The sequence below is a fragment of the Balaenoptera ricei genome, chromosome 11 (assembly GCF_028023285.1).
Source record: "Balaenoptera ricei isolate mBalRic1 chromosome 11, mBalRic1.hap2, whole genome shotgun sequence".
Lineage (NCBI taxonomy): Eukaryota > Metazoa > Chordata > Mammalia > Artiodactyla > Balaenopteridae > Balaenoptera > Balaenoptera ricei.
The window spans coordinates 24,485,253-24,497,687 of record NC_082649.1 but is presented as its reverse complement, the minus strand read 5'-3'; the positions used below and the strand labels follow the sequence as shown (position 1 = coordinate 24,497,687).

Here is a 12,435-nt window from a genome sequence, read left to right as displayed (position 1 = left end):
TCCGGGGGCGGGGATGAGCGCTGCCGAGGGGCGGGCCCAAACTGGTGGGATGCCGGGCGGAAGTGTGTGCGCCGCGGGCCGCCTTGGTTACCGCGTTCTCCGCCCTTCGCTACGTCATCGCTCCGAGCCCGCGATCCGCTGCCCGCTTGGGCGCCGCCCGAGACCGTGGGGCTCCGGTTGCCGCCCCCTCAGGTAAGGCCTTTTCCTCAGCCTTCGTCCCTTTTTTCCGAGCTCCTTCTGTCTTCTTGCCCCTTTGGTTGCTCTGAAAGCGCTGCGCGGGTTCCACTGCCTCCTCTGCTTTTCGGACCCCGCGATTGCCATACTAACCCCAGCGAGGTAGGGGGGGTCTGGTGCCATCGTCTTGGCGACGGAGGAGGTGTTTCTCCCTTCCTGGGCCACGTGGTGCCAGCCTAGGCGCTGGTATCCGTGATTCCTGAAGAGAGAAGGGAATGCTGGTTGATCCCGACGAGCGGGGGTTTGGACGGCAGCCTGGTTTAAGCAAGGGGTAGGGAGAGGCAGAAGACAGGAGTAGGCAGGCCTGGAGGGGTGGGGCTGGGGTCAGTGTGCACGGCGTGTGAACCCTGGGCGGTGACAGTGGAGAAAGATGTCTTGGGCCCTGCCCCTGAACCAGGAGCCACCATGTTGGTGATACCCCCCGGACTGAGCGAGGAGGAGGAGGCTCTGCAGAAGAAATTCAACAAACTCAAGAAAAAGGTGAGGGAGTGTGTGCGGGTATGACCCAAACTTTCAAAGACTCTACACTGAGAACACCTGGGGTGAGTGTGAGGGGATGGGGGGGGTGGGTGGGGATTCAGCTAGCTCATACCTGGACACATACCACCTCTCAGTGTAGCTTCAGGAATGGACCTTCTCAAGTGTGTACTTTCTTTTCTCTCTTTTCTATGCAGTCTGCCATGGAGTTGTCTTCCTTTTCCGTGGCTTTTAGTACCACCTAAGAGCTGGCGATCCCAAGCTTGGTTTTTCCAGTTCCATCTAGTGTTTTACTGATAACTTTCACATATCCAAAATTGAAGCTATCATCTTGTCTGTTCTAAACTTGGTCTTCCAAATAGGGCTGACGACATTTACTTCTCCCACGTGTTTGGAATGAAAATCTTATCTCTGTCGTCTGCTCAATTTGCATAGCCAAACATTTGCCAAGTCGTCTTGATTCTTCCCTTGAAGTAATTTCTTCCGTTTACTTTTTCCTCTGTATTCCCTAGATCAGGTCTTTGCTGATGCTCACCTAGCCTGTCGTAATGGTCTCTCAACAAGTTTCTTTTTTTGGACAGACTTCTTCACTCCTATTAAAATGGTGCATTGAAAACACAAAACACTGTCCTTCTTTTTCTCAAAACCCAGTGGTTTCACGTTGTCTATAAAACAAAGCCTTAATCAGGCATCCCTTTCTATAGAACTATTCCTTGATCCCAAAACATGCATTCCCAGAGCTTTCTTATCTCTGCATCTTTGCCACCCTGTTTTCTTTGTCTAAAATGCCCTTTCCTCTCAGTCTGTGTTATGCAGATTGTATCCAGGACCCAGTTAAATAACCATTTGGCATCAGAAAAATCTTCCTTGCTCTCAGCTACAATCTGCACTTATGATCAGTCTTGAAAATTCAACCTAGTCATCTTATTTCTCAGACTGTAAGCTTCTTGAGGGAAGGATCTATGTCTCATAGTTTTGCATATCCCTGTTTCAAAGCAATGGTGTGTTCTTATTAAACATATAGGGGTGGATGGATGAAGTCTCTAAGAAGGCACGGAGGCTTATACTTAAGTGCAGCTTATATCCGGGGGCTCTGGTCTATGATTGAATGCCTTGTTTTCAATTTGAAAAACATGAGACTGTGGAAAGCCTCTGGAGGCCATGGTTTGGATAGATTAGGTATGGCTGGCTTTGTAGATGATCTGGAGGACTATGTGAGAGGCAGGGCAGCCTCAATGTACCACTCCAGGGGCACCATTTGCATTATTTTCTCTCAGAAAGGTGTCCCCGGAGTGATGTGCCCAGGGGCCTTGGGAGAGGACCTGGCCAGGGATTGGCCCTCACCAACTCCTCTCTTCTCACTCTTGTTCTCAGAAAAAGGCATTGCTGGCTCTGAAGAAGCAAAGCAGCAGCAGCACAGCCAGCCAAGGCGGTGTCAAACGCTGTGAGTGACAGGGGAAGCGGGGATAGACTGGAACTGAGCAGCACGGGCTGACCTCTGTCACAGCCTGGCCAACATAATGCCTCTTTCCCTCGCCACTCCAGCACTGTCAGAGCAGCCTGTGGTGGACACAGCCACGGCAACAGAGCAGGCAAAGCAGCTGGTGAAGTCAGGAGCCATCAGTGCCATCAAGGCTGAGACCAAGAACTCAGGCTTCAAACGTTCTCGGACCCTAGAGGGGAAGTTAAAGGTGAGCACAGGCAGAAAGATTGTTCAGGGACTCCTTGACTTCAGAGGGCATCCTTCCAAGTTGGAATGGAGGTAAGTTTAGGGGGAAAGTAACGCCAGTTTAATCATGGGTAAGTTGCTATACCATTCTGAGCTTCAGGTTTCTTATCTGTAAAATGAAGAAACTGGATGACTCCTAGATTCTCCTCCGTTTTACGCATTCTGTGACTCTAATCCATCATATAGAAGAGCTCCTGGATTGTGTTGCTCTGAGGAGTTGAACAGGCTGAGGATGTCATCAGGTTTAAGACATCTTTAAGTAAACTAACTGCTTTAAGTGTGTATTAAATCTTTTATGTGAAAGGAAATAAAAGAAAAAAAAGATAGGCTAGGGGAGCCAAGAAGAGGGCGAGGGAAGAGGAACTCCTTCTGCCCTGTGGTTAGGCAGCCTCCTGCTCCCCCACTGAGGTGGGTCTCTCCCGTCTTCCCAGGACCCTGAGAAGGGGCCAGTCCCCACTTTCCAACCGTTCCAGAGGAGCATATCTGCCGATGATGATCTGCAGGAGGTAATGGTTTCCAGTTGTCTGTCTCTGAGGGGCTGGGGATTGAGAAAAATGAGAAACCCACATATTTGGGACCACATGCCAGCAACTAGGACTCATCTTAACTGTCCTTGGTTTCCTTTTCAGTCGTCTAGACGTCCACAGAGGAAATCTCTGTATGAGAGGTTAGAGAAAGATAGGACTGGGTCCCATTGGCGGGGGGCGGGGGCGAGGGGATTGCCTGGGTCCTTAGGAGGTTTGGGACTGGAGTGGGAGGAGCTGGGGCTACAGAGGGATTGTTGAGTCTCCCCAGGCTCTGGGAAGACAAGGTAGAGGCCCCCTTTGATCCTCATTGTCTACCTCTCCCCAGCTTTGTGTCTTCCAGTGATCGGCTTCGGGAACTGGGGCCAGATGGAGAAGAGGCAGAGGGCCCAGGGGCTGGTGATGCCCCCCCTCGAAGCTTTGACTGGGGCTACGAAGAACGTGGCGGTGCCCGCTCCTCAGCCTCCCCTCCCCGAAGCCGCAGCCGGGACCGCAGCCGTGAGCGGAACCGGGACAGAGACCGGGAACGGGATCGAGACCGAGACCGGGAGCGGGAGCGGGACAGAGACCGCGATCGAGACCGGGACAGGGACCGGGACCGAGACCGGGACAGGGACCGGGACCGAGAGGGCCCTTTCCGCAGTGAGTGAGCTTGGCTGGTGGGAAAGTGACTTCAGATGAGGTTTAGGTGGGTCCTACTAAACTGGACTCTTAAAGTGGAGGGTGAGCTAGACTATGTCTCGTTACTGATTTCTGTCCTGTAGGGTCGGACTCGTTCCCTGAACGCCGGGCCCCTCGGAAGGGGAACACTCTCTATGTGTATGGGGAAGACATGACACCCACCCTCCTCCGTGGGGCCTTCTCTCCCTTTGGAAACATCATTGACCTCTCCATGGACCCACCCAGAAAGTAAGGATGACAGTGGGGCAGGATGATAGTCCTTGGAGGACCTGGGGTATGAGACCTGAGGGCGGAAGCTAGCCTGTCTCCACAGCCTATAACACTGGGTTTGATTGGGTCCCGAGGAGCCCATAGGCCCTCTACTGACCCTGTGTTTTCTCATCCCAGCTGTGCCTTCGTCACCTATGAAAAGATGGAGTCAGCAGATCAGGCCGTTGCTGAGGTTGGGACTTCCCAGATGTGTTCTTCCCATCCCTCCTGCCATCCTTATATTTTCTTTCTAAAATACTGGGAGCCAGGAGGAAGTCATTTCCTCTTGACAGAGACAGTCTCTCCCTATTTACGCAGGAAACCTTGCATTCTCAAGTCCCTACTTAGTCTGTTCCTAGGATGGCAACTCCTGGAAATTCTCCTTTGGTTTGTCTATAATGTTTCCCCCCATCCTCTGCCCCCTCCCCTCTTCTGCCCCAGCTCAACGGGACCCAAGTGGAGTCCGTACAGCTCAAAGTCAGCATTGCCCGAAAACAGCCCATGCTGGACGCTGCCACTGGCAAGTCTGTCTGGGGCTCCCTGGGTAAGAATGGGATTCTTCCTCTCTCATTCTGTCCCCTACAGCTCACCCCTTTTTGTTCCCCTGCATGCCCCTGGGTTCTGTAGAGGTGACAGAGGTCTGGATTTGTGTGACAGCTGTGGGGATTGGAAGGAGAATCGTCAGGCCTTCTGTCAGTTAGAAGTAGGAGAAGGAGAGAAAAGTATTGAAAACAATTTCCAAGGCACTGACTGGAACGGGGAAAAAGTGGAAGTGACTGAGGTTGGTGAAGAAGGTGAGCATCTCATGCGGCCTTATTCATTTTGAGATACAGTATAGTTGGTTTTATAAAGTAAGCCTTTGAAATTAGGGATATGGAACTCAGGTGTGAGGTAAGGCATGAAAGTGTAGACTAGAGTCATCTGTATCATGGGGTAGCTGCAAAACGATAGTGTTGGCAGGGGAGACTGAATTTCAAGAGAAAATGAACCGGGACTGGGCTTGAGGAATAGTTAGAGGATATGATGGGAAGCTGGGCTGCGTTCCTCATGCCCCACACGTCCCCAGCCATCCTGACTTGTTAGGCTGAAGTTGAGGATGCTGCAAAGGAGACAGAAGGAGAGGTCATGGGGCCGGGAGCAGCACCCGAGGGGCCTGGGTCATTGCAGCCAAAGGATACAAGCTTTGAGAAAGAGGAAGTGATCAGCGGAGTCAAGATACAAAGCTCCAAGAGAATGGGGGCTTGTATGGGGGGTTCACTCCAGGCCCAGAGTGGCAGGGATGGAATCCTTGGAGGTGGGGTGAAGAGAGGGACACACCAGGGGTAGGGAGGAAAGAGGAAGGGGAAGAGACGGCTCGAGGGAGAATGCTGAGGGCCAAAGCTACACCCAGAATGAGTTCTCCTGATGGAGTGAATAACCCGTTTTACCTGAAATAGATTTTCGTGTAAAGGAGTGGGCACAAGGGAGTTCAGAGCAAGCGTGGCCCTCTGTACAAGAAGGAACCAAAAAGGACCAGCACGTTAACAAAGGACTATAGAGATTTTCTAATTTTTTAATTTTTGGTGTACTGACTGAAAGTTGTGGGTTAACATTATTTACACGTCTCAACAATAACATATGGGGTTTTTCTAAGAACAAAACACTCATTACGGTATTTGCATGTGCCATGATAACAGTGTACACTCTTTTTTGCTGGGGCCATGGGTTGGTAGCCACTGGCCTAAGGGGGCTAAAGGTATTAATAGAAAGGCCATCCCGGCCACCAGAGGGCAGCATGGAAACTGGGCATCCAAGGGCCAGAGGCTAGAGTTGAGGTGGTCAAACTCTGGGCCTCAGGTCTCATCAGTGCCCTCCTTCAGACCTTAATGAATACTCTCCTCCCTCCCTAGCTGTCCAGAATAGCCCTAAGGGTTGCCACCGGGACAAGAGGACCCAGATTGTCTACAGTGATGACGTCTATAAGGAAAACCTTGTGGACGGCTTCTAGGGAGTGGAGCTGGATTCCGTGTGCCTCATCTGCCCCAACGCTGGTCTCAGTAAAACACTGAGGTGGAAGCTCACACATCTCCCTCAGCCTCTGGTTTTTCAGCACTTGGGATTGGGGTTGAGCCTTTAAAAACGGCTGTTAGATTTGATCTCAGTTGTAACAACATGGTCAGTGCACGCTCCCTGCTCCTTTACCCCAAAAGGATCTTGAACACAGGTGTTGTCGTAGTTGTTTTAATTTGCTCTCATGCCCCTTTCCAACAGGAAACCCCTTATAGAAAACCCAGATCCTCATCTTGGAGTTTTTCCTTGAGCCAGGGCAGCACTTGGTAGAGGTTGATGTGAAAGTCTCGGGCGTAAGCAGGTACCTGTTGCTGCCGCTTGCAGACATCCACAACGCCCCAGCTGATCACACCAACCTGGAGAGGGCGAGGGGGTCCCAGGAACCATTTGGTAGAATTCCTTCCTAATCCCAGGGAGCACAGCTACTCCCAGCTGCATCTGAGCTGACCTGGGAGGATTAGACTAGGGGCCCAGCTCAGTCCTTTACCCTGGCACACAGATCAGACACACAGCCCTAAGTTGGCCAGTTCAAGGAGAAGTCCAAAGGTGAGGCAGGCTCCACCCTCCCCTTTCCAGCCACATGCAGTGAGCTTTCCTGCTTCGGGGGCCATGCTGACCACTTGGCATCTCCCCACAGAGAGGAAAGGGGAAACTCACTTGAATGAAGCGACTCTTCTTGTGAATAATCAGGGGACCACCAGAATCACCTACAGGGAGGGAGAAGCTGTAGGGGAAAAGACTCTTGGGCCTCAGGAACTTAGATCACAACCAAAGAGCCTTCTCTCACCTTTGCAAGTGTTGGGGTCAGCATAGGGAGCCACCCCTCCGGTGCAAAGGAACCTGGGGGTGACTACCTCAGAGACGTCCTTGACTTTGTCATAGCCTGTGGCATGTAGAGCATCCCTCTCACAGCCAGTTTTCTGTAGGTGAGGTGGGGATGCACGCAGGAGAGGAGTGATGAACAAAGCTTGCTTAGGAAGAATTGGGGCGTAAAGGGCCTCAGGATCCCACGTTCCTCACCTTTTCCCCATTCTTGATGTAGACCTCCTTCCGAATCAGTGTCTTCCTATGATCCTTAGACAACTCAGACACAAACAGAGCTTTGATATCCTTTGCCGGGAGCAGCTCTTGCACTGGACAAATGGACAGACTGGGTCATTTCAGCACTCTCCCTTCCCCCATTGTCCTTGTCCTTTGTCACTCAGCATATGTTCCTCCACCCCTTCCTGTGAGCTAGAGACTGGGCTGGGCATCACCTCCTCTTCGTGCAGCTCCCTCTCATGCCCCCCTTGTCTCTCAGAACCTCACCCTTATGCTACTCTCCCTGAATATGTCTTACTCTGTTGCCGGCACGTGGTTGACTGTGGAAGCCTCAAAGCTTGATTCGATCCCTCAGTGCAGGGGAGACAAATGGGCCTGTTGAGGAGAGACGGGGAAATTCAGGGATGGTGAACTCTGGACCTGCCCCAGTCTTCCAGCCCTACCTCTCCCAGCCTTTTCTCTTTGGGAACCCACATGGCTCACCTGATGGTCTCATCATACTTGAGCTTCTTCTTGAGCTTGATCAGGGCCACATCATAGTCATAAAATTCAGGAATACCTTTTGCTTTTTTCGCATTGAGGTCGTAGTTTGGGTGAAATAGGACTTCTTCTATCTCCCACTCCTGCTTCTTCCCTCCTGAAGTAGGAGAATGGGTACCTCTAGACCACCCACTTCTCTGTAGGCAGTCTGCTGCCTCCATGTCATCCCTAACTCAAGTCTTCCCCATCCCTAACTGGTCCAGCGTGCAAGGGAAGGGGCTGCGTTGAGGTCAGGTGGAGTGTGGGCTCTTGAAGAGTGGGAGGTACTGCCCAGAGGGCATGGCTGAAGCTCAGGATTGACTGGTTGCATCCTTACCCATGCTGACCTTGATTGAGTGTCTCTCGTCATCCACAGTGAAACAGTGTGCCGCTGTCAGCACAAAGTACTCAGACACCACAGCACCCATACAGCTCTCATGTCCCTTCAAAGGACGCTGGGAAGAGAGCGGCAGAGGGAAAGCTCGGCTTTCACAAACAACAACATCTATGAACACTTTGCCCTTCCCCCGACCTTCGTTTCGCCCCGACCTCCCCTCCCATAAGTCCCCGCCACCAGGACACTGCACTCACAGTGACTGAGATCTTGGCCTGCCATGGTTGCTTGTGATAGTCAGTACCTTTCTTGTGCTCCCAAACCATGCCACAAAGACCCAGAGTCCGGGTTTCATCTGGCAAGAAAGGAGATTGTACTGAAAGCTGGAACACTTCACTTCCAAATGGCAGCAGCCTTTTGGGGAGGGACACCTACATGTCTATGGGGACCAGATGCCCATAGGAGGAAAGGGAAGGCAGGGGCACTTGTTTCCTTACATTGAGGGCAGGGAACCACTGTGGTATCGTGAAAAGAACAGGGGACAAAGATCAGAGACCTGGATGTTTTCAGGCCCAACTCTTGCTAACTTGCCATTCCTTGACCTCTCTTGGCCCTAGTTTCCACATCTGTAAAACGAGGGACTTAAGAAAGATCTCTGCATCATTCAGAAGTCTGTGATTCTAAGATCAGGGAGTGGGCAGTACCAGGAAGCAAGAATAGTGACACGGAGGTAGAGAAGGAGGAATGAGAAAGGACTTCCAGACTGCCAGGGCTTCAGGAGGGGTGGAAGAATGAGTGACCTTGAGGGGTCTGGGGAGAGCTGAGCTTCCTGACCATCTCCTTATACCCTTCTGATATCTTCCTACCAAGCATTTGTATGAAAACATCCTCCAGGTTATCTATGTCCTTGAGTTTGAACACGTGTTGCTCTTTATCCTTCTTGGAAGCCAAAGCATTGATGTTGTCTTGGTCCACCAGAGGCCCAACCCCGAACACATAGATGTCTGAGAGAGAAAAAGGGAGCGTGAGGGTCCAGGCCCTGGGGGGCAGGAGCTAAGAAAGTGGGGTGCTGAGTCCTAGGCAACAAAACTCACCCAGATAATCCTCCCTGGGGTTTTTGCGATTTCTACCAATGTCCAGCAAGTCCCGGATATCGTGAATGACAGAGACTGGATCCCCACCCATGTTGTGCAAGCCTGCAGGAGAGACCAGGACCATGAAGGTGGGAGACAAGGAAGGAAGAGGGTCAAGGAAGATAAACTGGCTGGAAGGAGTGACATATATGGCTGAGTGAGCAGGGTGGGGAGGAGATGGACATGAGAGACGGTGTAGAGAAGGGTCCCTCCTCATAAAGGTTCACAGGAAGAGCAGCACTCAGGCCCCCAACCATGAGTCCAGTGTTACACGTGGACTTCAGGGCCACACGCTGGTTTGAGAGGGTGGGGAGTCAGAGGCAGGAGAAAGGTCCCTCTGACCATCAGTCATGAGGATGATGACGTGGCGGGTGCGGTTCCAGGCTTCAGGGAGGTTGTGCACTTCCCTGCTCATCATGTTGTATACTTCCAGGAGAGCCTTCTTGGTGTTAGTCCCTGCCTTCAACTTGTGGTCTGTGGAAAGGGAAGAAATCATCACCTCACCTGGACTTCCAAGCCATCCTTGACCCCAGAGGCCTAGCAGCAACTGAGATCCACATCTGTCAGCTTTTTGAGTTAACTGTCACCCCACTGACTTCCCTTTGACAACAAAGTGACCATCTCAGTTCCAAAGGGTTCCCACCAACCCCCATTTTCCAATGACCCTGCCGCCCATCCGTGGATTAAAAAGTAGTCCTCCTTGTCTCACTGCCCTCCCCACAACGCTCCTGAAACTTCGGACCCCTCTGACCCCAGAGTGAACCTCCCACCATTCCCTTCCCTGACTTCTGACCTTCGTAGTTGATTTGGTTGAGCTGCTCTGTGACCCAGTCTGCATCGCTGCTCTTTTGGTTAGACACTCTGATCAAAACTTTGGGGTCTGTGGCATATGTCACTAGACCATATTTTGGCCTCACCCCATAACTTGCCACCTGTGGGTGAGGGGAGCAAGGGGTCATGGCATTGAAAGTAGAATATATGGCTGGGAGAATTCAGCAGCTTTGCTGGGACAGACAGGGAAGGGCTCAAGGACTGACTCATCACCCTGGGGTTCATGGAGGAGTCTGGGTTAAAGATCAAGGAAGCGCTTCAAGTAAAAGGAAAAGAAGACAGAATAGGACCTGGAGATTTTCTGGGACCCTGTGGCTCAGAGGGGCTGGGAGCACCAGGGAGCTAGTCCTGGCAGGGCAGTGAGGTCCATCCAGGGTCCCCACATTCAGGGGGAGGGGGCCCCACCTTCTCAATGAAGTTGCTGAGACAATTCTTGGCCCCTGTGAAGTTGCGGGACCCAATGCTGTCTGATCCATCCAGCACCAGGTAGATGTTCATGGAGCCCGAGGGGTCCAGGATAATCTTCCTCTTCTGTTGTTCCCCTGGGTGCCACCAGAGAGACTCAGGCTCCAGGATGCATGGTTCTCCTGCCCCTTCTCCATCCTCCCCCCACCCCCAATTCCCCACCCTGCCTCCCCTCTCTGTCTTCAAACCTGGGCTGTGCCCATCCTCAGCATCAACTCCTTCTATGGTCTCTGTCAGAGAAGACAGGAAGGCTTCGGCCACCTCTGCAGGGGTATCGTACATAAAGGAGTCTGGGAGAAGTCAGAAAGCAGGTCAAATGTCTGGGAGGGTCAGGGACACAGTGATGAGAGATGGTGGGTTTCCAGGGTGGGAAGGGCTCAGAAGTTCTTCGGGGAGGTTTAGAAGTGAGGAAGGAGCTGGGTTGCAGTAGGGGGAGAAGGCAGTGCTCTGGTGTGGGGATGTGAGGATGGGAGAGCAGGATCTGACGTGAGGGTACAGATGAAGGGTCACCTTGGCAAGAAGGCTCCGTTCCACTCCAAGAGCCACCTTCCTGACATGTTCGCCGCTGGGAGCCACGTAGAGTGAGCCCCCGGCTGCAGTAGTAGGTGACACTGTCTTCAAGGCGGTACTGGCTGCCCACCTTCCTTGTGCCAATGGGGATGCCCGGGTTCAGGCAGTACCCCGCTGCAGAAGCATGAGACATGGAGGTAAGGGCCAAAGCCTGAGGCCCGAAGGGCAAGGTAGAGCACAAGGGCTATGGTGCCAGTTCCTCAGGCTGAGGGTGGTCAGGAAGAAGGTACTGTCGTGGGAAAAGGGGATGCTTCTCACCTCCGTCATCGCAGATGGCCGTTTCCCCATCCCACCGACCAGTCACTTGGCAGGTGCGATTGACAGAGCCCCGGAGATTGTAACCATCATAACAGCGGAAAGAGATCTCATCACTCAAATTGTAGTAGGGGGCCCGGGGCCAGTACTCCCCGTTCTCAAAGTCCTGTGGTCTGGGACAGCGAATTGCTTTGGGGGAGGAGAACAAGTAGAAGTTACTGAGACGGAAGGGCTGCCCTTTAGGATATCCCTCCTGGTCTCAGGGACCCTGTCACTGAGAAACAGCGCCTTCTCGGTCCTACAGGATCGGCTACTACCCTTGACCCCTGGAGGGTACCTCAACCCATGAGGAATCCTGCCACTCCCCCCTCCCCATTTCTGAGTGTTCCTTGAACTGCCAGGGCTGCCTGACACGGGGTAAACGCTTAGTAAAGGTTAGCTCCCCTTCATTCTCCCTCCATCCCACCTCCAGCCCTTGCTCATCTCCTACCCTTGCTCAGCCCAACTTGTCAGCCTGCCTGGTCTCCACACAAGTCTAATCTTATCCAAGTCTGGACCTTGGCCACCACCTGCTCCGTCCCTCTGCTGGCCCGTGCCCATCCTCACTGCCCTCCAACCTTTGCATTCGGCCCTCTTGACAATCTTTTTGTCTTGGGTCTGCAGGGTGCTCCAGGATCCCGTGGATCTGCAGGTACGAATCTGCACAGGGTATGGGTAGAAGCCAGAAGGACACAAGTACTCCAGTGACTGGCCCGCCTTGAGAAGCCGGAAGGAGCCACCTTTGATCTCTACTCCCTCCAGAGAGCAGGGGCTTTGGGGCCCGGCCTCAGGCAATGGCGTCATGCTCACACCTAAAGAGAAAGGCTGGTGAAGCCCAGCCTCACAAGGCCAAGGACGGATCCTGGGGGCAGCAAGGGTGGGGGGAGGGGGGCTGTGACCTCACTTACCTACACACAAGAGACCCAGGATCAAGGGTACCAGGCAGAGTTGGGGGCTGCAATTGCTCCCCATGGTGACGGAAGACAGGAGAGAAACTGGGGCTGGTGGCAGGATGGCCTCTCCTGGCTTCTGCTGCGTGTCTGCTTGGCTCGATGTCCAAGCTGAAACTCCAGACCTGAGCCTGGTCACGCTCCCTTCCCCTGCCCCCACAGCCTCCAGCCTTTTATGCAATCTGTGTTCTGGCACCTGCTGTTCGCACCACGCACCCTACCCACATCACTTCCCGGAATGTCCAAGCGGGAGGGCCCCACTGAGCTGCCAATCAAGGAAACAGAAACTGCAAAACCCCACCTTTTGCTGCCCAAGGTCCAGGACTCTGCCTGTCAACACCTCCTCTCAGCTCCA

The 12,435-nt window shown here is 52.9% G+C and overlaps 2 protein-coding genes across 3 annotated transcripts; one reads left to right on the top strand and one right to left on the bottom strand.

Moving 5' to 3' along the window:
• Nucleotides 1-64: 64 nt before the first annotated feature.
• Nucleotides 65-6,096, top strand: NELFE (negative elongation factor complex member E). 2 transcript variants are annotated; one of them, XM_059938440.1, is made up of 11 exons: nt 67-192; nt 632-714; nt 2,086-2,155; nt 2,257-2,402; nt 2,872-2,946; nt 3,070-3,107; nt 3,293-3,606; nt 3,729-3,873; nt 4,033-4,087; nt 4,336-4,438; nt 5,784-6,096. In XM_059938440.1, the coding sequence occupies exons 2-11, from the start codon at nt 640-642 to the stop codon at nt 5,879-5,881; spliced, it is 1,119 nt and encodes a 372-aa protein (XP_059794423.1). In that variant the 5' UTR covers nt 67-192; nt 632-639; the 3' UTR covers nt 5,882-6,096. The 2 variants fall into 2 exon arrangements, with proteins under 2 accessions (XP_059794422.1, XP_059794423.1); XM_059938439.1 differs by lacking the exon at nt 4,033-4,087 and having other exon boundaries at nt 65-192.
• Nucleotides 6,097-6,098: 2 nt separating this feature from the next.
• On the bottom strand, nt 6,099-12,279 carry CFB (complement factor B). Its single transcript, XM_059938431.1, has 18 exons — nt 12,039-12,279; nt 11,709-11,942; nt 11,095-11,280; nt 10,777-10,950; nt 10,455-10,556; nt 10,207-10,343; nt 9,764-9,902; nt 9,313-9,444; nt 8,932-9,033; nt 8,704-8,841; nt 8,095-8,192; nt 7,841-7,958; nt 7,468-7,621; nt 7,283-7,359; nt 6,964-7,076; nt 6,731-6,863; nt 6,601-6,650; nt 6,099-6,299 (listed from the first exon to the last, which is right to left on the bottom strand). Exons 1-18 carry the CDS (start codon nt 12,100-12,102, stop codon nt 6,153-6,155), a joined length of 2,298 nt encoding a protein of 765 aa, XP_059794414.1. The 5' UTR covers nt 12,103-12,279; the 3' UTR covers nt 6,099-6,152.
• Between the last annotated feature and the right edge of the window lie 156 nt (nt 12,280-12,435).

Bases quoted from the DNA above. Each gene is read 5' to 3' on its own strand.
- NELFE (XM_059938439.1), top strand. From the start codon at position 640: ATGTTGGTGATACCCCCCGGACTGAGCGAGGAGGAGGAGGCTCTGCAG. The intron at 715-2,085 runs GTGAGGGAGTGT...TCTTGTTCTCAG, and splicing joins TCAACAAACTCAAGAAAAAG to AAAAAGGCATTGCTGGCTCT. The intron at 2,156-2,256 runs GTGAGTGACAGG...TCGCCACTCCAG, and splicing joins CCAAGGCGGTGTCAAACGCT to CACTGTCAGAGCAGCCTGTG.
- CFB (XM_059938431.1), bottom strand. From the start codon at position 12,102: ATGGGGAGCAATTGCAGCCCCCAACTCTGCCTGGTACCCTTGATCCTG. The intron at 7,959-8,094 runs GTGAGTGCAGTG...CTCTCTTCCCAG, and splicing joins AGGCCAAGATCTCAGTCACT to CGTCCTTTGAAGGGACATGA. The intron at 7,360-7,467 runs GTGAGCCATGTG...TCTCCTCAACAG, and splicing joins AAGTATGATGAGACCATCAG to GCCCATTTGTCTCCCCTGCA.